This window comes from Leptinotarsa decemlineata, unplaced genomic scaffold, assembly GCF_025532065.1.
Source record: "Leptinotarsa decemlineata unplaced genomic scaffold, Ldec_3_MD MMD2_P_RNA_scaffold_14, whole genome shotgun sequence".
NCBI classification, from domain to species: Eukaryota; Metazoa; Arthropoda; class Insecta; order Coleoptera; family Chrysomelidae; genus Leptinotarsa; species Leptinotarsa decemlineata.
Window position 1 is genome coordinate 11,419,698 of NW_027412528.1, and position 22,673 is coordinate 11,442,370.

At 33.4% G+C, this 22,673-nt stretch overlaps 2 protein-coding genes and 2 long non-coding RNA genes across 4 annotated transcripts; 2 read left to right on the plus strand and 2 right to left on the minus strand.

Annotated features, from left to right (window-relative positions):
* The first annotated feature begins 3,214 nt into the window (after window positions 1–3,214).
* LOC141484103 (uncharacterized) lies at window positions 3,215–5,625 on the plus strand. Its single transcript, XM_074179162.1, has 4 exons — window positions 3,215–3,511; window positions 3,578–3,816; window positions 4,151–4,310; window positions 4,388–5,625. The coding sequence occupies exons 1-4, from the start codon at window positions 3,391–3,393 to the stop codon at window positions 4,810–4,812; spliced, it is 945 nt and encodes a 314-aa protein (XP_074035263.1). The 5' UTR covers window positions 3,215–3,390; the 3' UTR covers window positions 4,813–5,625.
* A 287-nt stretch (window positions 5,626–5,912) lies between these two features.
* Window positions 5,913–11,811, plus strand: LOC141484110 (uncharacterized). Its single transcript, XR_012466478.1, has 2 exons — window positions 5,913–7,187; window positions 11,603–11,811. It is a non-coding gene; the product is annotated as an uncharacterized lncRNA (long non-coding RNA).
* A 38-nt stretch (window positions 11,812–11,849) lies between these two features.
* Window positions 11,850–18,699, minus strand: LOC141484105 (uncharacterized). The gene is made up of 2 exons (XR_012466475.1): window positions 17,399–18,699; window positions 11,850–11,981 (listed from the first exon to the last, which is right to left on the minus strand). It is a non-coding gene; the product is annotated as an uncharacterized lncRNA (long non-coding RNA).
* Window positions 14,759–17,405, minus strand: LOC141484099 (uncharacterized). The gene has a single exon (XM_074179160.1). It carries the CDS (start codon window positions 17,287–17,289, stop codon window positions 16,006–16,008), a length of 1,284 nt encoding a protein of 427 aa, XP_074035261.1. The 5' UTR covers window positions 17,290–17,405; the 3' UTR covers window positions 14,759–16,005.
* Window positions 18,700–22,673: the final 3,974 nt, after the last annotated feature.

Consider the following 22,673-nt stretch of genomic DNA (forward strand, 5'->3'; position numbering starts at 1 on the left):
TAACCAAGAATCAGACACATCTGATTTAGGTGACAATTCTAAGACGGATTCCGGCTCTATTACATTGGCTAGTTTGCCTTCTGTAGCAGATTCGGTTTCTTTTTTAGAGATGCAAAACTTCCAATTCATGACAATCTAGCTAAGTCAATGTCTAATTTCTATCACTATCCTAAAACCTCCAACATACAAGATTTATCTTTCCTATTCTTGAATGTTCAATCTCTGAGAAATAAATGCTCCGAACTTTTTATTTTATTAGATAATTTATCGAATGTCAATGTCGAACATTGGCTAAAAATAGATGAAATAGTTTATATTTCAAATTATACTGTTAAAGCCAAATTCTGTAGAACGTCTTCTTCACATGGAGGAACTATTATTTTAGTAAAAGAGTCAATACAGGATCAAATCAAATTAGTTGCAGTAGATAAATTTAATAATTTTCTTGAAGAGAAAGTGAATGAATTTTCGATAACTTACTCTTCTAAAATGAATATTTACATACTGTGTTTTTACAGATCACCTTCTAGTGATCCTTTTCAATTACTTAACGGACTGGAATCTATTCTCTCTGAATTACCTTCAAAAGCAAAAATTATTTTAACTGGAGACTTAAATATTAATTACACAGAACAAAATTCAAAAGCAACACAGTTTTTAATTAATTTATTGCAAACTTATAACTTGGTAATGCATGTGAAATCTCCTACACGTGTGTCTCAATTTACCGAGTCCACCATAGATTATTTCTGTGCTAATTTAGACTCCGAGCTAGTTTCTTGTGATGTTCTTTCTTCTGGATTGTCAGATCACGAAGTAGTTTATTCTAAGGTGTATCTCAATCTTAATGTGAGAAAATCGAAATTTAAATTAGGACGATTGTATAGTTCTGCTAATTATAACAAGTTCTCTAACTTGTGTCTAAGCTCTGAATGGAATCATATAGAATTTTCTGAAGACCCTTTCCTTGAATTTTATAATAAATTACTTTATATATTTCATAAAAGCTTTCCGGTTCAAAAAATAAATTTTAGACACAAAAACAAAAATTGGTTGACAAGAGGTATTAGGGTTTCGGCAAAAAACATGAGGGTATTACATTATTTGAGAAAATTTACATCTGCTCCATTTTTTCTTAATTACTTCCTCCGCTATCGCACCATTTACAGAAAAGTAGTTAAACTAGCAAAAAGCAAATATTATAAAAGTAGAATGGATAAAGCTTCGAATAAATCAAAAGAAACTTGGTGTATCATTAATGAACTTACTGGCAAGAGACACAAAAAATTTGTAGACATTCCGTTTTCTCCTACTGAACTTAATGACTTCTATTGCTCTATTGCGGAGGACTTGACGAAAAATATAAAAGCAGCCCGTGACCCCTTAGACTATGTGAATATCGAAGTTACGAATACCTTTATATTATATGATACAAATATTACCGAACTGCATGAAACATTATTTTCCATTAAAAACAAAAACGCCACAGGCTCAGACGAAATCTCTATAAAAATCCTAGAAAATATTCCGATAAGAATACTCGATATATTAGTCAGTCTAATAAATAATTCATTTAGAGAAGGAATCTTTCCAGTTTTTTTGAAGAAGTCGATTGTGTTAGCACTGCCAAAGGGAGAAAACATCAATAGTCCATCAAGTCTTCGTCCAATTTCTCTAATCTCTGCAATGGCTAAATTGATAGAAAAACTAGTTAAAACAAGACTCCTGTGCTTTCTGAATGGAAACAAAATAATAAGTGATTGCCAGTTTGGTTTCCAAAAGCAAAAAAACACTTCCGATGCCATATTATCATTTCTTTACAATGTTTATTCCAACATAAATGACAAAGAAATAGTAGCTGCCGTCTTCTGTGATATAGCCAAATCATTTGATTGTGTGAATCATAAAATTCTTTTGCGGAAACTCAGTAGATACGGTATAACTGGAATAAGTCTTAAATGGTTTGAGTCATACTTAGCAGATCGCACCCAGATGGTCAAAACCACTTCATACTCAAATGAAGGTAAAATTACTTACGGCGTCCCACAAGGTTCGGTACTGGGCCCACTTTTATTTTTAATTTACATTAATGACCTATCGTCTATAAACATCCAAGGAAAATTCACTTTATTTGCTGATGATACTACAATTTTATGGCATGCTCCTAACAACCATACGTTGTATGAAGTTATTGAGAATGACATCACGATAGTGAAGGACTGGTTTGACTCAAATCTCTTGAGCTTGAATTTATCAAAAACAAAAGTAGTGTCCTATCGTTGCCAGATTCCAGCCGTACATCTAAATAATATTCAAATAGATAACGTACCAGCTTATAAATTCCTTGGCTTGTTCATTGACAATAGTTTAAAATTCAACAATCATGTAGATACTTTGAAATCGAAGCTCTCCTCTGGATGTTATGCCATACGAGTAACTGCATTTGAGCTCGGATCTGCAGAAGCTAGAATGGTTTATCATTCCCTTTTTGAACCACACCTCCTTTATGGTATTTGCTTTTGGGGTGTGTGTTCTACCACATGCCTTCAATCAGTATTACTAATACAAAAACGTGCAATACGATGCATATGCGAAGCCAAGCCTAGGGACTCTTGTCGACCTCTTTTTGCCTCTAACAAAATCCTAACTGTGGTCTCCCTATTTATATACGAGACAATCTGCCTTGTCTTCAAAAATAGGGTATTGTTTAACAACTTGGACTCGCCAATGTATCAAACCAGGCAAAGATTCAGCTTTAAATTACCGCTGCCTTCTTCGTCGCTAGTTAAAGATTCCATTATTTACAACGGTCTTAAAATGTTCAATCACCTTCCTCAAGCTTTAAGAACCATAAATGACCTTAGAGCTCTTAAGAAAGAGTTGAAAGACTTGCTCTCTGGGAGACCTTATTATAGCTTAGCAGAATTCTATGATGATAATTTTAATTCAGAAGACTAACTGTAATATCTACGGTATTTTATTGATTTCATTTCATTCAATTCAGTTTAAATTGATTTATTTACATTTTGTTGACCATGTTCTTATTTCCTGAACGTTTGTTATTATTTACATGTCTCTCTTCAGTTCATGTTATAACCTACTTTTAGTGATTTTACTTTTGTGATTTCATGTATATGTTATTTATATTTCGCACAAGGCTTTGTCAATAAGAATTTATTCTTCAGACGATAAAGTATATTAAAAAAAAAAACTCGACTACACCAAAAAGCATCATACTAGGAAATTCACAATGTTCATTTCATAGTAAGAGTAAGAGTAAAACTTTATAAGAGTTGCAACAAAAAATATACAAATATACACTCAAATAAAAACACAAGCAATAGCTCTTAATTGTATATTGTTTCATAATCAAGAAACAGAAAGTTGTGTATGACATCCTATTTTTTATTTTCAGCTTCAGTCTCTTCAACGCCAACTTCCAGCAGAACACTAAATTTCAGTAACAAAGGAATTGGTCAGGTTGCTTCGGGGTCAAAGACAGTTTCTGCAGGTATAATTACCTAGGTTAACTGGTAACTAACTAACAGCACACTGTATAAACCAACTGTTTTTTTAGATTCAACTCCAATATTGAAAGAATTAACTGAAATAAGATTTTTTATGGCAGAATCTAGAGCCGTTCTATCTAGAATTGAAAATGTTATGAACAGTCATGATAACAAAAATAATCCATCTCATGTTCATACAATATCAGAAAATTTAAATTCTATTGTGAAAAAGCTTGCATACCAGACAAAGCAACAATTAGAGGAAGTAGATGTCATGGTTCAAGAACCATTACATATGAACGAATTAGTAAGTTAATTGATTATGGTTGTCTGTAATCAACAAAAAATTATAACATATGAAGAGAGGTCAGGGGAAAAATGTACTCTGTCCATTTTAGATAATTTTTTGAGTTATTTCAATTTGAACATTATTTTGTTATGAGAACAAATTTTTAAAGTTGCCGATAATCATTACATCAAAAACTAATTTTATTTGTACTAAAAATGTTTGTATTGTTGAAGTGCTAATTTGGCAAGGGAAAAGTGTACTTTGTCTCTTATTTGTAATGTGGTAAGACTAGACAAAGTACATTCTTCCGCTGACCTCTTCATATGGTAAAATATTATGGTTTTATTTGCAGATGATTTTTCTATATCTTGCTGGAGGAAGCAACTCACACAAAAGTGTATATATGGCAATGCAAAAGATATTTGCCAAAAATTTAGCTATATTCTACAGTGGACAAGGCAAAAAGAAGAAAATCCCTTTTTGCTCCATGAAGATTTATGAAGCTGTTGTCTGTGAGTATGATTTGTTGTTTTAACAAAAAGAATGAATATTTGATATGAAAATAATTGCTTTTTTTTTTCTTTTTAAGCTGCAGTTAGAAAAAGGCATAATAATGTGACTGACGAATCAATTAAAAAATACGGTTTACGTGAAGCCCCTAAAGTGTGGAACGACACTTTCAATAAATTCGCAGCAGAAAACAACTTCAAACGATCCAAGCATGATTGTTGCTTGTATCATAAAGAAAATGTTTGGATATTGATATATGTTGACGACATTTTGGTATTAGGAAACAGTGAAGACATTGAAGAAGTAGCAAAGCTATTAGAAGACAACTTTCAAGTAAAGAATTTAGGAGAAATAAAACTGTTCTTGGGAATGGAAATTACAAGACTGGAAAACAAAATAACAAGAAAAATTTATAGAAAAACTTTTAACCGAATTCAATATGGAAAATTGTATTTCAAAGAAAACACCAATGGAAAAAGGATTCCAAAACAACCCAGAAAGTGAAATAATTCTTGTCCCATATAGAAAACTAATTGGTGGATTAATGTATCTATCTACTACGACAAGACCCGACATCACATTCGCAGTTTCTTTTTCAAGTCGATTCTTAGATAAACCAACAGCAGAAACCTGGAAAGCAGGAAAAAGGGTCTTACGCTATTTAGCAGGAACTAAAGACATGGGGCTAACTTATTATAGAACTAATGAATATGATTTAAATTTAAAAGCCTTTTCAGATGCTGATTGGGCTACCGACAAAAATAATAGAAAGAGCGTCAGTGGTAGTATCATATTCTATGGAAACAATCCCATATCATGGTACTCGAAGAAACAAAACTGTGTCGCAATGTCGACAGCCGACGCGGAGTTTGTAGCAGCGGCTATTTGTGCACAGGACCTATGTCTAAGAGTATTGAAAACTCAAAAAGGGCTAAACACATCGATATTAAATACTTTTACTTGAAAGACTTGATTTCTAAAAAGATTATAATCTTTTTAGAAATCAAGTCTTTCAAGTAAAAGTATTTAATATCGATGTGTTATAATTATAACAATCGAATATGTATCAACTGACCAAAATTTAGCAGACATATTAGCCAAAGCTTTAGGTACAGATATTTTTGTAAAGCTTAGAATTAAGTCCAATATAACTTAAGTAATTTTCATTTTGTAAAATTTCAAATTAAGGAGGAGTGTTAGAAATATAAGTTGTCAACACTGTATTTCTTTTCTATGACATTGATCACGGAACTAATGTTAGGTGTTCTATGACTTTTGTAAATATGTTTTTGAGAGTGTAATATAATAAAACATAAAAGGCGATCGTGTTATTAAAAAGTATTCTACTATGGATATATGTTATTCAGAAATACATTAATAATATCAACAAATACTCAAAAAAGGTGGATACATTACTAGTCCAACTTATTAATGACTCCTTTGCTAAGGGAACCTATCCCCAATTCTTAAAAGCAAATGTGATCTCCCTTCACAAGAGGGGTGACACCTCAGATCCCTCAAACTTTCAACAGATCTCGCTTATTTTAACCCTTGGTAAAATCATATTAGGTTGATGAATTTCATATCTGCCCACAAAATCTTGAATCCTCAACAATTTGGCTTTCAATCCAAAAAGATTACAAGGGATGCAATTTAATAATGATATTATATCAAACAAAAATTTCTTGGAATCAATCTGGACAGCAACCTCAATTTCAATAACCATGTTAATTTGCTGAGAAAAAACATAGGTTCGGGGTGTCATGCTTTACAAACGGTGTCGAAAGAAATGGGTATTGTAACTGCAAAAGTTGTGTACCACACTGTGGTTGAATCGCATCTAAGGTATAGCATATCATTCTGGGGCACCTGCAAACAACACCACTTCAATACAGTCTTCATTCTCCACAAGCGCGCCATGAGATATCTGTGCAAAGTTGGGCCTAGAGTGCCTTGTAAACCCTTGTTCAAGGAGCAAAAATTACTAACACTTTCTTCTTTATTCATACTCGAAACTGTGTGCCTTGTACATAAGAACAATTCATCTTACGTTGTTGTTGTTGGTTTCACTCCCAAAACGACAAATTAAGACTGCCTATTCCTCCATCAAATTTGATTAAAAACTCATAATGCATAATGATCTATGATGCAGCTAAAATGTGTAACCATCTACCGACAAGTTTTAAATATATCCATTTACCTCATCAGTTCAGGAAGTCTGTGAAGCAAGTTCTCATTGATCGGGTGTTTAATGGTGTTCAAGACTACTTTGATAAAGATATGAATGGAATTCTGATATAAAATAATTCCCTGTTTGATAATTCTTTATGTGATGATTTTTAATAGCTCCTGCCATTTTGAAAACAGTGTCTGATTATCTTATTCTATTTATTTACTTCCTTATTTACCTGTTAATGCGGACATCCCGTATTGCCGACATCCAGTATTTCTATTACGACTCATCGGTGAACGCGAAGATGAGTAACGCAAGGCAAAAACCTTATCGTCTTTTTAAGTTGGAATGTAAAATACGATAATGCGTATTATTCATTATTCGGAAGTATATTGTATTGTATATTGAGTGGACGTGGAGAGTTTTAATTATAAATACCCTCCAGTCTACATCAGAAGTGGTTGAGAACGTATAGTTGTGTTTTGTGCCAGTGCCACTGAAGTTGGATTCTCAAATATGGGACGACACCGAAAGAAACCTCGTCATCGGTCACCATCGTCATCGTCTTCAGAGGATAGTTCGACATCAAGTGATGATGAGTATTATAGACGTAAAACCAATAGGAAATCGAAAATCCACCGAGAAAATGTAAGTTATACCCCACCAATTTACCAACCAAGAATGGAGGCATCTTCAGTACAAACAGGTACAAGTTTTAATATTTTCTCAATGATACCAGAGATTGATCCAAAAACAACGGACATCAATGATTGGATAGAGATCATTCAATATAATGTAACTTGTACAAGTGGCCAGATAATTTGATGATTTTTCAAGCTTTAAATAAACTAAAAGGTAATGCCAAGCTGTGGTTGGATAACTATATAGAAAGCGAGTTGGGTTGGTCACAGTTTACTTGGGAAAATTGGAAAAATATTTTCATATCAACTTTTCAGCCTAGCCGAAATGCATTCAAGCTATTAATGGACTTAGTAAATCATAGGCCAACTGAGGGTTGTTCGTTATATGATTTTTACTTTGAACATATAGCTAAAATCGACAAATTAAAAGTGAAATTTTCTGACGCTGATAAAGTTTCTTTGATTTGTGGAGCTATCAATGATAGTAATATAACGGCAGCTATTGAAGCTTCCAACATGGTAGATCCTAACATGCTGGGAGCATATTTGAAAAATAAAATTCACACTTTGCCAAATGCCCCAGGGAATAATAACATAGTTTCTGATCCGCATCCTAGATCTCGGACCTCAATGATGCAAGCGGGTCCAAGTTATTTCAAACCTTCTATTAGTAAACATTTTTCTCATAAAAATAAAGTCAAAATATGTATGTCATGCGGAAAATCAGGCCATGACCGTTCTAATTGTCACCATAGATACCAAATTTGTAATTTTTGTCATTTAAAAGGTCACATTGAACTAAATTGTCTCAAAAAACAATATAAGAATTCAAAGAAAAATTCAGAAAATCACAAAGGCTCGAGAAATAGTTTCAAAAAAACCGAACATATAAACCGTATTGAAAATTCCAAGCCACAGTCAAAATTTAATAAAAAAATTACCCTCAACGGAAATGAATGCGAAGCGTTCATAGATTGTGGTAGCGATTGCTCAATTATTAAATTATCTGTTGCACAAAAACTCAAATTGGAGGTGCAGGATCTCGACAACCCCGTTATTTTATCAGGATTTTTAGGGGATGGTGTTACAGTTAATCCATATGTTAACGCCCAAACACAAGTGGATGAAGTAAATTTAGATATTGAATATTATGTTATCGACAATTCCAGATTCAATTTTGACATTTTGATAGGTACAAACTTTACAGAAAACCCCAATATTATGTATTACAGATTTGATGATTCTCTGAACTTTTTGAACAAACGTTATATTCCTGAGTGGCTACGAAACATCAACCATGGACAAATGTCCTCATCTCATTTAAATGCTTTTTATGAATTGTTGATGTCTTATGAAACATGTGTGTTCGAGTCAGTAAAAAAAGTGGGTAAAGCGCATTCAGTTTCATTATCTATAGAATTAACCACGACGAAGCCAGTTACTCATAGACCATATCGTGTTGCCGAAAAAGATAAATCAACCTTTAGAACAATCATACAGGACTTGCTAGATGCGAACATTATTCGAGAAAGTAGATCACCTTATTCCAGTCCAGCTTTGTTAGTAAATAAAAGTGATAATAAGAAAAGACTAGTGGTTGATTATAGGGCACTCAATAAAATAACTGTGAAACATAAATTTCCAATGCCTATAATAGAGGAAATTATTGATAATTTATCAGGTTTTGAATACTTTACGAGTATCGATTTAGCTTCTGGTTATCACCAAATTCCAATGGAATCAAATTCTATTCCGTTTACTGCATTTGTGACACCAGAAGGACTTTATGAATATACTAGAGTTCCATTTGGATTATGTAATGCCCCGTCTATCTTTCAACAATTTATGAATGAAATATTCTCACCTTTACGTAATTATAATGTTATACCTTACCTTGATGACTTACTCATACCTTCAAAAACTATTTCAGATGGTCTAAATATTTTACAAATGATTTTAGAAATAATAAAAGAATACGGTTTGACAATAAAACTAAACAAATCATCATTTATGCTGAAAAAAATTAAATATCTAGGTTATGAAATATCTTTGAATAAAATATCACCCTCTAGTTCAAAAATAGAGGCTGTCGAAAATTTTCCATACCCAAAGAATCAACATCAATTGCGCCAATTTTTGGGTTTAGTTGGCTACTTCCGGAAATTCATTAAAAATTTTGCTCGGCTGTCTGCACCAATAACAAAACTTTTGAAAAAAGACTCTAGCTGGGAATGGAATGAAAACCATACAAAAATAATAGACTCTTTAAAAGTGAAAATATGTTCCAAACCAATACTGGCAATTACTTGTTTATACTGATGCTAGCCGTGATGGTTTTGCTGGAATTTTGACTCAAAAACAAGACAATTTAGAAAAACCTATTGCCTACTTCAGTAAACAAACTACTGGACCTGAAAAAAATTATCATTCATTTGAGTTAGAATTGCTTGCAATTGTAAAAACCCTCGACAGATTCCGTTATTATTTGCTGGGACATATGTTTACTATTTTCACAGACTGCAATGCAGTGAAAAATGCGTGGAATAAGCAGACACTTGTTCCCCGCGTTGCTCGCTGGATTCTTTTTTTACAAAATTTCACGTTTCAACTCGAGCATAGGGCAGGTCATCAAATGCAGCACGTTGATGCATTAAGTCGAAATTTTCGTGACCTTGATCCCGAAAAAATGCAAATATCCGTAATAAGTGAAAACGATTATTTAAGAGAGGCTCAAAGCTTAGATGATCAAATCAATCAAATTAAAGAGATTTTATTAAGCGGCAATAGTATCGAACACAAAAATATTTTTTTAATGATTACGATCTTCGCGGAAATAAGGTTTATCGAATTACGCAACAAGGTAGAAGACTGTTTGTTCCAAAATTGTGTAGGTGGCAAATCACTAAAGCAAACCATGATGATATTGGTCATTTTGGTTACGACAAAACAATCGATAGGATAAAACGAGCCTACTGGTTTCCTAAAATGAACCGGTTCGTAAAAAAATATATTAATTCGTGTCTTTATTGCTTATATTACAAAGAACATGGTGGCAAAAAGCCTGGTTATTTGCATTCTATTCCCAAGTACACTAGACCACACCATACGCTGCATGTGGATCATCTTGGACCATTTGTCGAAACCTTGAATGGTAATAAATACATCCTCGTCATTGTGGACGAGTTTTCAAAATATACCTGTATCAAGCCAGTTCCAAATACATCTTCCAAATGTGCAATTGATGCTCTTCAAGAATTATTCTCACTTCTGGGAAACCCAAAACGTATAATAACAGATCCTGGGTTGGCTTTCACCTCAACTGAATTCAGAAAATGGTCCGTCGTCAATGGAATACGGTTATTCACAACAGCTGTCGGGATGCCCAGAGCAAATGGACAAGCTGAACGTATGAATAAAACGATTCTGGATGCTCTGGCAACATCTGGCGCACAAACCAGCAAAAATGATTGGGATAACAAAATAATTGAGATTCAACAGGGAATCAATTCTACAAAACACCGTATCACAAAATATACGCCCGCAGAACTGCTATTTGGGTACCAGTTGAGAACAGGTACTGATCTTCATCATTCATCAGAAGAAGAATTAGACGTCACAAAAATCAGGAGAAAAGCTGCCAAAAACCTAGAGAAAAATAGAATCGAGCAAGATGTGGCATTCAACAAAAGACGTGGTCCTCCAAAATTTTTCTCAGTTGGGGATCTAGTATTAACAAAAGTAACAAGTTTCCCGGCCAACAATGAAAGTAAGAAGTTACTTCCAAAATTTCGCGGCCCCTTCAAGATAGTAGAGGTTCTAGCAAACGATAGGTATCGAGTGAGAGAGGATATTCACACTGAACGTTCCAGCCGACCATACGAAGGAGTTGTCTGCTTGGAGGATATAAAGCCTTTCAAAATTCAAAATTTCTAAGGTGAATATTAAAAACGATAACTGAACTGATCGCCATCTTAGGCATTAGAGATCGCCATCTTAGGCATTATAAATCGCCATCTTAGGCACTGGAGATCGCCATCTTAGGCACTAGAGATCGCCATCTTAGGCACTAGAGATCGCCATCTTAGGCACTAGAGATCGCCATCTTAGGCACTAGAGATTGCCATCTTAGGCATTAGAGATCGCCATTTTAGGCATTAGAGATCGCCATCTTAGGCATTAGAGATCGCCACCTTAGGCATGAGAGATCGCCATCTTAGGCATTAGAGATCGCCATCTTAGGCATTAGAGATCGCCATCTCGGGCACTAAACTGATCGCCATCTTGGGCATTAGAGATCGCCATCTTAGGCACTAGAGATCGCCATATTAGGCACCAAACCGATCGCCATCTTTGGCACTAGAGATCGCTATCTTGGCACTAATTGATCGCCATCATAGGGACTTCAATGATTGCCACCCGAGGCACCACATTATGGTAGAATAAAACATAATAAAAATCTCAATTGTTTCTTTTGTTTCAGACTATCCTTTCGAGGACGAAAGATTCACAGGATGGCCGTGCGGACATCCTGTATTGCCGACATCCAGTATTTCTATTACGACTCATCGGTGAACGCGAAGATGAGTAACGCAAGGCAAAAACCTTATCGTCTTTTTAAGTTGGAATGTAAAATACGATAATGCGTATTATTCATTATTCGGAAATATATTGTATTGTATATTGAGTGGACGTGGAGAGTTTTAATTATAAATACCCTGCAGTCTACACTATGTGCTAGACCGTTATTAATAGTAGGTTTAGACTCTTCTCGCTTCAGGGCAGCAGTGAAGCATTAACACAAACCGAAATGCTGCCTCGGATAGAAAGCACCCAGGATGGAAAAAGTTAAAGATGGGATCCTACATAATAGAAAATTTTATATATATACATATATTTTTGGTTTTTATTATTCTTGTATACTGTTTTTTTTTCAACATATTTTCTTTTCTTTTTGTTTCTATTTTTTTTTCTCTATAGTTGTATTTTATTATATGCTAAAAAATTATCAATTAATTTAACTATTTTTAGTGTTATATTTCTTAATATTGTTAGGAAGTTCAGGGGGGGAACCACTCCGTTCTCAATAAACGTCCGATACATATCGACATTTGGTATAATGTTGATTGGACATTCGAAAAAAATATGTTCCAACGTTTCCTCTTGCCCGCATTCACAGTATGGATTATCTTTTACTTTAATTCTGTGTAAATGCTTGTTTGTTAAACAATGACCTGTTTTCATCCTTATTATGGTTGTAATATGTCTTCTGTTTTGATAGGGAAATTGATTATACCATATTGTTTCCGGGTATTCTGTATGAATTTTGCCATATGTAATACCTTTTGATTTTATATCTGTTTTCCACTGGTTTCTGAATTCCGTAAATATTTTTTGTTTAAGAATAGGCAAAATTGTCTTTTTATCTATTTTTGTTTCCAAAGGTATATTTAATGTAGTTCCAAATTTAGGTAATATATCAACTTTTTCATTCCCTGTTATATTTGAGTGACCTGGAACCCATGCAAGAGAAATTTTAATATTTTTTTGTTCTGCTTGTATTAACATTTTTTTAATAGTTCGGGAGATATAGTCCATCTTTGACGAAATGTTACTTTGTGCTATTTTTTGTAAAGCGCTTTTGGAGTCAGTTATAATAATGTTATTACTCAACTTCTTTTCTATACATAACATAATTCCTTTCTGTATTGCTATTAGCTCGGCATCACATATATTTATCATATAATCTGCTTTCGAATGAATATTCAATATTTGGGATATACATCCCAAACCCTACTTTTTGATTTTTTTTATGCGTCCGTGTAAATGAAATTATGATCATTAATAAGGTGGGTTATAGATTGATAAAAAATATTTTTATTAGCTGGATCATGTTTTTTAATCTTGAAGTCCAATATCTTTGGTTTACTTAGATATACTTCTAGGTCAAAATCGAAACATGGAATTATTTTGTTTTTGTGAATATACTTTTCGAAATTTTTAACTTCACTATATGCGTCAATCAGATAAGGTTTTTTTTATTTTCCCAATAATTTAATTTTTTTTCTATCATATGTGTTAAGGTAATAATCAAGTACCTTAAATGGGAATCCTGATCTATTTTATTAGTTATAAACTTACATGCTAACCATTTTCTTCTATAATCTGAATTCATCTCCCCAGTTTCTGCCATTAAGGCATTAATTGGAGTTGACTTCATGCATCCTGTTATAATCCTCATACCTTGATTTCGGATATTATTAAATTTGTTAAAGTTTTTTTGTGAGTTATGTGTAATAAATATAGACCCATAATCTAAATGGGATTTAACAAGTCCATTAAATGCCATTTTTAATATTTTGGGATCTGCCCCCCACCAAGTTTTACAGAAACATTTCAAAACATTTAACCCCTTGCTAGCTTTGCTTACTATCTCATTGGTATGTTTATTCCACGTTAAATTTGATGTAAGGTTCATGCCCAAATATTCAATTTCTGAAACATTATTTAAATTTTCATTCCCTATTTTTATATTTGTTGATTTCTGTTGTTGTCTCCCTGAAGTAAACCACATTGTTTTACTTTTATTTGTAGAAATTTCTAATCCGTTTACATTCATCCAATCATTTATTATATTGATCCTTTGATTCATTTTACTAATTATGTTTTCTATTTGATCCCCTTTAATTATGATTATTATATCATCTGCATAAGTTATAATTTTGCTATGTGCTGGTATTCTATCAAAGAGAGAAGACAAATAAATGTTACAGAGTATTGGACTCAATGGGGATCCTTGTGGTAATACTCTAGTTGACATGTGTGGTCCATGTGTTGTCCCATCATTGTCAGTGGTGTAATAAATAAATTCTGTTGTTTAGTATTTTAAATATTAAATTAGCCATGTTTGGGTGTATATTATATTTAATTAAATATTTGTAAAGTTTGAAAATATTAACATTGTCATATCAATAAATGTTGCCAGAACTTTTTGTTTCAATCCAAAAGCAATTTGTATATAAGTAATTATAAATGCTAAGCAGTCAATTGTTCCTTTTTCTTTTCTGAAGCCTACTTGATATTCTGATAATAATTGATTTTTTCTATATACCATTCTAATCTAAATTTAATCATCCGTTCTAATATTTTTAATGGGCAAGATGCTAGAGAAATTAATCTATAACTGTGGGGATCGTTTGGGTTTTTATTTGTTTTGAGGATTCCTAAAACATTGTATCTTTTCAATGATATTGGTAGTGGTTCTCCCATTAATGTTCTATTATATATATCTAGAAGTAATTGTTTGGCTTGTGGGGGAAGGACTCTTATCATGTTATAGGTTATTTCGTCAAGACCGGGTGCCGTATTTTTTTGAATAGTCATGGAGTTATTTAATTCTCTCATTGAAAATGGTTTGAATGACTCCTCTTCCCTGCGTAATTCAAATTCTATTTCGATGTCTTGAATAGAGATTAAATTGAATATTTTTTCTATAATTTCTTTATTTGGTATTTGATTTTCAGATTTATTTTGTAGTACATTTTTGAATTTAGCTATAGTTTTCCAGACATAGGATATATTGGTTTCTCTATTCAATGATTCACAAAAAAATTTGAAACTCGCTTTTTTTTTTTAAAAAAAAAAGTTTTGTTCTTGCGATTGCTCTTTTCGCTTTTATATAATTATCCAATGTTGGTTCATCAATGAAGTTTTTAATATTTATTTTTCTCTCCTTCATTTTATTTTCACAATCTTGATCCCACCATGGATTGTGTGGTTTTTTGTTATGTTTCGACCCTGACCTAGGTATATATGTCTCTGCTGCATCATTTATAATGCTTTCTAATTTTTCATAGGAGCAAGAAACTATATTATTCAGCTTATCATTAATATTTTGGGTATATTCATTCCACCTTGCTTTCCCATATTTTCTTTTATTATTATAATTTTTTATAATATCACCCCTACCCATAATTAATTGACAAATTGTTGGAAAGTGATCACTATTCGCACAGTCATTTAATGTTTGCCATCTGCAATTTGGCGCTAATTTGCTAGAAACTATAGTAATATCCACTGGGCTTGGATTTTCATTCGAATTTGTGAAACGTGTATTGGAACCATCATTCATGGTTACTAATTGTTTATTATCTAAAATTTCTTGTATATTTTTATCGCTAATATTTTCTTGTATACTACCCCATAATTGATGATGAGAATTTAAATCACCCATTAATATAATTTCTCCATTTAATTTTTCAAAGATTAGGTTAAGTGTCTATATTGTAATTTGGAATTTTATACATATTTATAATATTTATTTCTCCCATTTTTATTATTATTATTTGGAATTGGTCACAAATTAATTTTTTATCTATTTCGATTTTAGAAAATTTTATATTATTTTTAATAATGGTTGCTATGCCTCCATAGCCATCTTCTCTATCTTCCCTAATTATATTGTAATTTTTTATTTTAAAGAATTGTTCTCTTTTTAACCATGTTTCATTTAGATGTATAATTTCTGGATTCTCTTTTTTTATGAATTCTATTAGATTATGTTTATTAGCTTTGACGCTTCGAATGTTCCATTGTAATATTTTAAGTGTTTTCCCTGTCATTTTTTCCTAGCTTATTATTAATTAATATTCTGATTGTGAATCTGATTCACTATTATTAATACTTTTATTATCTATAGAATTAATTTTTTGAAGTATTTTGGCTTTTGCCTCCTGCGGGATATTGTGAAATTTCTCTACAAATTCTTTTATTATTTTGTCGTCATTTCTGACTATTATTATTGCTTGCACCTAAGTTGGGCCATCGATTTGTATTCACCGAGCTTACTGTCCTATTATCTTCATTACTTACTCATATTATAATTCATTACACTTCCTCTTGTAATCTGTGATGTTTGCCCGAATGGGTAAAACAAATTTTCTCTATGCTTATTAATATCGTATCCCGTATTAATATTCGTTCTTTTTTTCCAAAATCTGACTGTTTCAATATTTTATTATAGGTTTTTTTATTTTCCGCAATGTTCTCATTATGTATTATTTTTTGTCTTTCATTAATTTGAATACTGTTACTATCTGTTTGGGTATTATCTACTTCTAGCTCTGGAAAATTTGAGTTGATTATTATATTTTCATATTGTTGTTTAGGGAATAATAAAGATGCTTCAAAAAAGGAAAGGTTGCTATATGTCATTTTTTCTCTGATACTTTTTTGTCTTTTAAATTCAATGCAGTTTTTATCGTTAGATTTATGATTTTTCTCTTTACAATGAATACATTTCATTTCACTACATTCATTATATTCTTCATCAGAATTGTGTATTTCTGAACAAGAAAAACATTTTTTCTTACCTTTACACTGTTTTTTAACATGACCATAGATTAAGCAATTAAAGCACCAAGTTACTGGAGGAATGTAAGTAATTACTTCATAATTCATGTAGCATAAATCTATGTGTCTTGGCAATATAACTCCTTCAAAAGTTATTAATATCGTATTGGTAGGTTTGTATTGAATGTTATCCCCCTCTTTTTCTCTTCTATTCATTCTTTTTATGTTTGATATCCTGTATGGGCTCCCTATCATTCCCTCTAAATCCTTTTCCGAAAAAATTTTATCTATCCTTCTAACTATCCCTTTGCATGTAACCTGATTGAATGGTATATAAATTTTGTAACCTTTTTCTTTAATATATTCATTATTTACGAAGTTATTTGCCGCTTCTTTATTTTTAAATTGAACCCCAATCTTATTTATCCCTTTAGGTTTAATTTTGACTATGTCTTTTAATTGTAAATCAAAAACTTCTTTGGCTATTTTAAGATGATTAAACCTACCAATGTAATTACCGGAATTTTCCGTTGCTTCTACAATAACAATGAAAGGTCCAAGGTTGTTATTTTTATAAAAAAGGGTTTCTATTTTTTTGTCACTATCTTCATTGTTTTTTATATTGATGTCCATACTGTGAATTGCGTTATCTTTTAAAGTGTTACTAAGAATGCTTCTTACTCCCCTATCACCGCTATCCATACTTTCATTGGAATCTATTTCTATTTCGTCAATCCAATTTAGATTGTTATTACTTGCAATTTTTTTCTTTTTAACCGATGGAGCATCTTGCTCCCCCCCCCCCGAAGCTTCACTCATTATTCCCTTGATACAATATGTTTTTACTTCAACTTCCTAATCTAGATACTATATAAAAAGGATGGAAGGAAAAATATTCAACAGAGGTAATGTTAGTAAGCACACCTACTTGCTCTTTTTCGCCTGTTTGACGTGAAAATAACCTTTCCAACTGGAGCGCACATAAACACATCCGCCGACCATGAAAACTCTCACGCATCCCATCGTCCTATCTCATTAGTCCCACATCTCTCGAAAATTTTTGAAAATATTATCAAAAAAAAGGCTCATCTCTTTCAGTTTCAACTTTTACAGAAGATATTACATATTCTTCATCCGGAACTCTGTTGGAGTTAATAAGTCTTGACAAAATATCAGCATGTCCGAAATCTTCGGTTCTTATGTATTCGATTTTGAAATTGTATGTTTTTGAAATAAGGGCATACCGCTGAAGACGATTGACTGTATAAACAGGTATACCTTTCTTTGAACCAAAAATTGCAAGTAATGGTTTATGATCGCTTTGAAACGTTACAGGGCGTCCATATATCATGCGATGGAACTTCTTTGCTGCAAATACAAGAGCTAGAGCTTCCTTCTCTATTTGACTATACTTCTGCTCAGTTTTGGTCAGTGATCTAGAAGCATGATAAATTGCTTTCATTGAACCATCTTCAAATTTATGGAAAATGCAGGCTCCAATGCCACCTTGACAAGCATCTGCGGCAACCACAATGGGTAACTTGGGGTTGAAATGGGTCAGTAAAATGTCTGATTGGAGTATATCCTCGAATTTGTTGAATGATTTCTGACATTCTGGATTCCATTCCCATTTTGCGTTTTTCTCGAGTAGCTGATCCATTGGTTTTCGTATTTCATGCATGTTTCGTAGGAATTTACCATAATAATTTACTGCTCCAAGATATGAACGTAGTGTAGGCATATGAATTACTGCTTCAATCCTCGCTGGATCAGGTTTAATACCATGTTCATTGATGATATTTCCTAAATATTTAATTTCAGGAAGAAAAAAATTGCATTTCTGGATTTCAAGGTGGAATCCATAGTCTTGAATTTTGTGCAAAACATTTATCAGGTATTGGTAGTGTTCATCTACATTTTTTCCTGAAACGATGATGTCATCAATGTATGCTGCTGTATTTTCTAATCCTGATATCATAGTTTCCATGATTTGTTGAAATATTGTGGGAGCAACTTTCATTCCAAACGGAAGTCAATTGTACGTGAAAAGACCTTTATGAGTATTGCCTGTCAGGAATTTTCTTGAATTTTCTAAACCTTGACTTGAAGAAATGCATCTGATAAGTCTATTATGCTGAATATTTCAGAATTCCCCAGTCTCGAAAAAATGTCTTCTGCAGATGGAAGTGGAAACTGATGAGATTGAAGAGAAGCGTTCAATCCTGTTGAACAATCCTCATAAATACAAATATTTCCATCAGATTTTTTCGTGACTACAATGGGTGCTGCCCATTCAGAGTAATTAACTGGAGTGATGATATTTAACTTCTGGAGTCTATTTAACTCTTCTTCAACTAAATGTAACGATGCATATGCTACTGGTCGATTTGGACGAAATATTGATTTGCTTTCTTCTGATATGTGTAATTCTACCCTTTCTTTTGTATAAAGTCCAAGAGTGTCAATGAATACGTCAGAAAACTGTTTCTGAAGCTGTTGGACATCCTGTACATTTTCCTGAGAAATGACATTATTTGACAGTGATATGACATTACAAATAGAATTGAGTGGAATGTTCCAGATACCAAACTTTGTTATCCAGTCAATCAATCCCTAGTAAATTGAGGTTTTTTATTGGAGTAACGTAGCACTTCCCTGAGTATGACTGATTTCTGAACACAATATCACATTGGAACTCGGAGATTTGAGAATGTTTTCAGTTGAACTACATTGTGGTTTTCCTAATTTTGACCATGTTTCCTCCGATATGATGGTGATATCTGATGCTGTATTTATTTGATGGTTTACTGAAATACCATTAATGACAACTTCAAAGTATTTACGTTCCGCTAACAAATTCACTTGAGAAATTAAATTATTTTTAGTTTGAAACTTGTTTCTCCGTTTCTTGAAGTTACAGTGTCCTTATTTGTGCCCTGTGTTGAAGTAATCCATGTTCACTTCATTTTGATTGATCTTGTTTTTATGATTCCTTGGAAATCGGTGTTGATTGAATTAGTTAATATTATTGTTAATACATGAAATGTATCGTTTGTATATTCATGATTAAAACCTAGTTCAGTAGAGTTAACAGTTCGATTTCCTACAAATTACAACAGGTTATAGGCCCAGGTCACGAAATCTAATTGCATGAGAATTTTGTTTGAATATTGAAAATATCGTACATCAGTGTCACTGTCATTGAAGTAATTCCCCGCTGCTTCGAAATATAGAAGATTCAATTCAGCAACGACGATGGAGAAGATAAAAAATTTCAATATCCAAAAATTCGATGGCAGAAACTTCCAGTTGTGGAAATATCAGATGGAAATCATATTCAAAGCTGAAGGTCTGTCAACTCTATTCACCGAAAAAACTCAACGCCCCGACGAAAATTCGGATCCTAGAATAAAGAAAGAATGGGAAGATATAAATGCTCGAGCTATGCTTCTGATATCTGTTTCAATGGAATTTGAGCAACTGCAAACAATTATGACATGCGAAACAGCTCCCGCAATGTGGTCAAGATTAAAGTTAATCCACGAACAACGATCAGCGATCAATACAATAGCACTCAAGCAGAAGTTTTTCAACTACCAAATGACCAGTACTGATAGTATCGCCCAACATATCAGTAAAATTGAGTCAATGTCACAAGCTCTTCATGACGTAGGAGAAGAAGTTAAAGATATTGATAGAATCGCTAAAGTTCTCGGTAGCTTACCTCCTAAATATGGACCATTTATCGCAGCCTGGGATTCATTTGAAGAAAACAAGCAGGCATTCGACAATCTCGCCGCAAGATTACTGAAAGAAGAATTACGTCCGACCCAAAGTGATGAAATGTCTTCTGCATTTGCTGCCGGTTCAAATTCTCAAGCAAGAATTAATTCTGTAGAAAAGCCTCAATTCAGAAAGGAATCAACACCATTTTGTTGCTATTGTCGAAAGAAAGGTCATATAAAGGCAGAATGTCGAAAACGGTTGTCAAAAATAAGCAGAATCGAGAAGAATAGACAAGAGCAGAAATTCAAAGAGTTCAGTGCAGAAAAAAGGAATATATGCATTGAAGGTTATGAAGATGTTTGGCTTGCAGACAGCGCAGCTTCCAAACATATGACTTTTCATCGTGAATAGTTTACCGATCTTCAATATCTATCTCAGGGTTGTCCAACTGGCGGCCCGCGGGCCGCATGCGGCCCGCGAGGCTATTTGTTGTGGCCCACGTAAGATTTTCGAAAAGCATATATTTTCTTTAAATGCTGCCACTGTGAAAAAAGATTTTTTAATTTATATTTCATGGTTTAGCAGTGTTTTTACATCACAAGTACTGTACCGCGTGCCGCTTTGCGGACGTGTAACGAACACAATCGTCCTCCACCACTATGAGAACTGCACTGATTACTGCGCATCACAGTTCACGCAGGCTACACCTCCCACCTCCCACTGCTTACCATCCGTCGCCAGGCACCATCGTGCGACTGACACGTATTCTAGTCGGCTAATCTATTACGTTGCTAGTGAACAGTGCTTGATTAATTCTTTGTTTAGATTCCTCTTATACAATAATGAGTGTAAAACCAATAAAACGGAAAATTGATAGTGAGAACAGAATTTACAAAGAAAGTTGGGAGAGTGATTACTTGATTGCTAACAATAATGGAAAGTTGCAGTGCTTAGTGTGCATGAATGTAGTTTCAGTGCCTAAAGAATATAATGTGAGAAGACATTACACAACAGTGCATGAAAATAAGTATGCTACGTACACAAATGAAAGTCGGCGTGCCCTAGTTGCAGATTTGAAGAAAAAGCTTAAACAGCAAACTGGTATGTTCAGTAAAATATTACACTCTCAAACGCATTCTTTGCATGCATCTTATGCCGTGTCGCTTGAGCTGGCAAAGGCAAAAAAACCTTTCACTGATGGCAATTTGATAAAAAAATGTGCTGTTGAAATGGCCAAAGCTTTCGGTGATTCTAAAATGGCGGAGAAATTTGAATCAGTGCCACTTTCACATCAAACCATACAAAGAAGGATTGTTGCTATGGGTGAGCAAGTAGAAAAATCTATGCTTAGCCTGGTTAAGAAAAGTTCATATTTCTCACTTTGTTTGGATGAAAGCACTGATCAAACCGATATTAGTCAGCTGTTAATATTTGTGCGCACTACTTTTGATGATTTTACCAGTAAAGAGGAGTTATTTGATATTTGTCCTCTTTATGGAACAACAAAAGGAAAAGACATCTATGAGGCTGTGAAGAAAACAGTTGACAGAATTGGAGGCTTTGATAAATGTTCAGCCATAGCAACAGATGGGGCCCCATCAATGACAGGTAAAAAAATTGGATTAGTGGGTCTGCTTCGAGAGAATGGTGTCACTTGCCCAACAATTCATTGTATTATACATCAGGGAGCTTTATGTGGAAAATCAGTCAAGGAAGATCAAGTTTTCCAAACCGTGATTAAGATTATAAATATGATTAGAGGTGGAAATCGATCTCTTTTACACAGGCAACTTAAGCAGTTTTTAGTGGAAACAGAGGCTGAGTATGGAGACTTGCTAATGTACAACCATGTAAGGTGGCTGAGTGCAGGAAAGTGCATGGAACGATTTTTTGCCATAAGAAAGGAAATCCCTGCATTCCTCAACAAATACGTTTCATCTGACACAACTGAACTGGAAGAGAAGTTTAAGGATCCAGAATTCTTAAGACAGTTAGCATTTATAACAGATCTGACTAATCATCTTAACAAGTTAAACTTGAGTCTCCAAGGAAGAAACCAGACGGTTTCAGATTTGATCGGAATGATAAACGGATTCCGGAATAAGCTGAACGTGTTTAAACGTGCTTTGGAAAAGAACAACCTGACACACTTCCCTAGCTGTCTGCAAATAGCAGAAGAATTCAACGGTGAGGAAAATATTGAGTTTTCATCCTGCATTTCACAAATTGAACAAGTTATTGATGAATTCAATACAAGATTTGAAGAAATTGAAAGTCTTAAAAGCAGTGTACTACTTTATAATAACCCTCTTGAAGCAACCATTGATGATCAACCACCCAACTTACAGCTTGAGTTATGTGATCTTCAAGCAGACATGTACCTAATCACCAAACAAGAAAAGGGACCTGAATTTTTCAAATTACTGCCAAAGGAGAAATTCCCAAACCTGCGAGATTTTGGACTGAAAATGACGTCA

What these genes read in the sequence shown, in the direction of transcription:
- LOC141484103 (XM_074179162.1), top strand. Translation starts at nt 3,391, where the DNA reads ATGACATCCTATTTTTTATTTTCAGCTTCAGTCTCTTCAACGCCAACT. An exon ending in GTCAAAGACAGTTTCTGCAG is followed by an intron (nt 3,512 to 3,577) that starts GTATAATTACCT and finishes CTGTTTTTTTAG; the next exon opens with ATTCAACTCCAATATTGAAA. An exon ending in GATTTATGAAGCTGTTGTCT is followed by an intron (nt 4,311 to 4,387) that starts GTGAGTATGATT and finishes TTTCTTTTTAAG; the next exon opens with CTGCAGTTAGAAAAAGGCAT.
- LOC141484099 (XM_074179160.1), bottom strand. Translation starts at nt 17,289, where the DNA reads ATGAGTGAAGCTTCGGGGGGGGGGGAGCAAGATGCTCCATCGGTTAAA.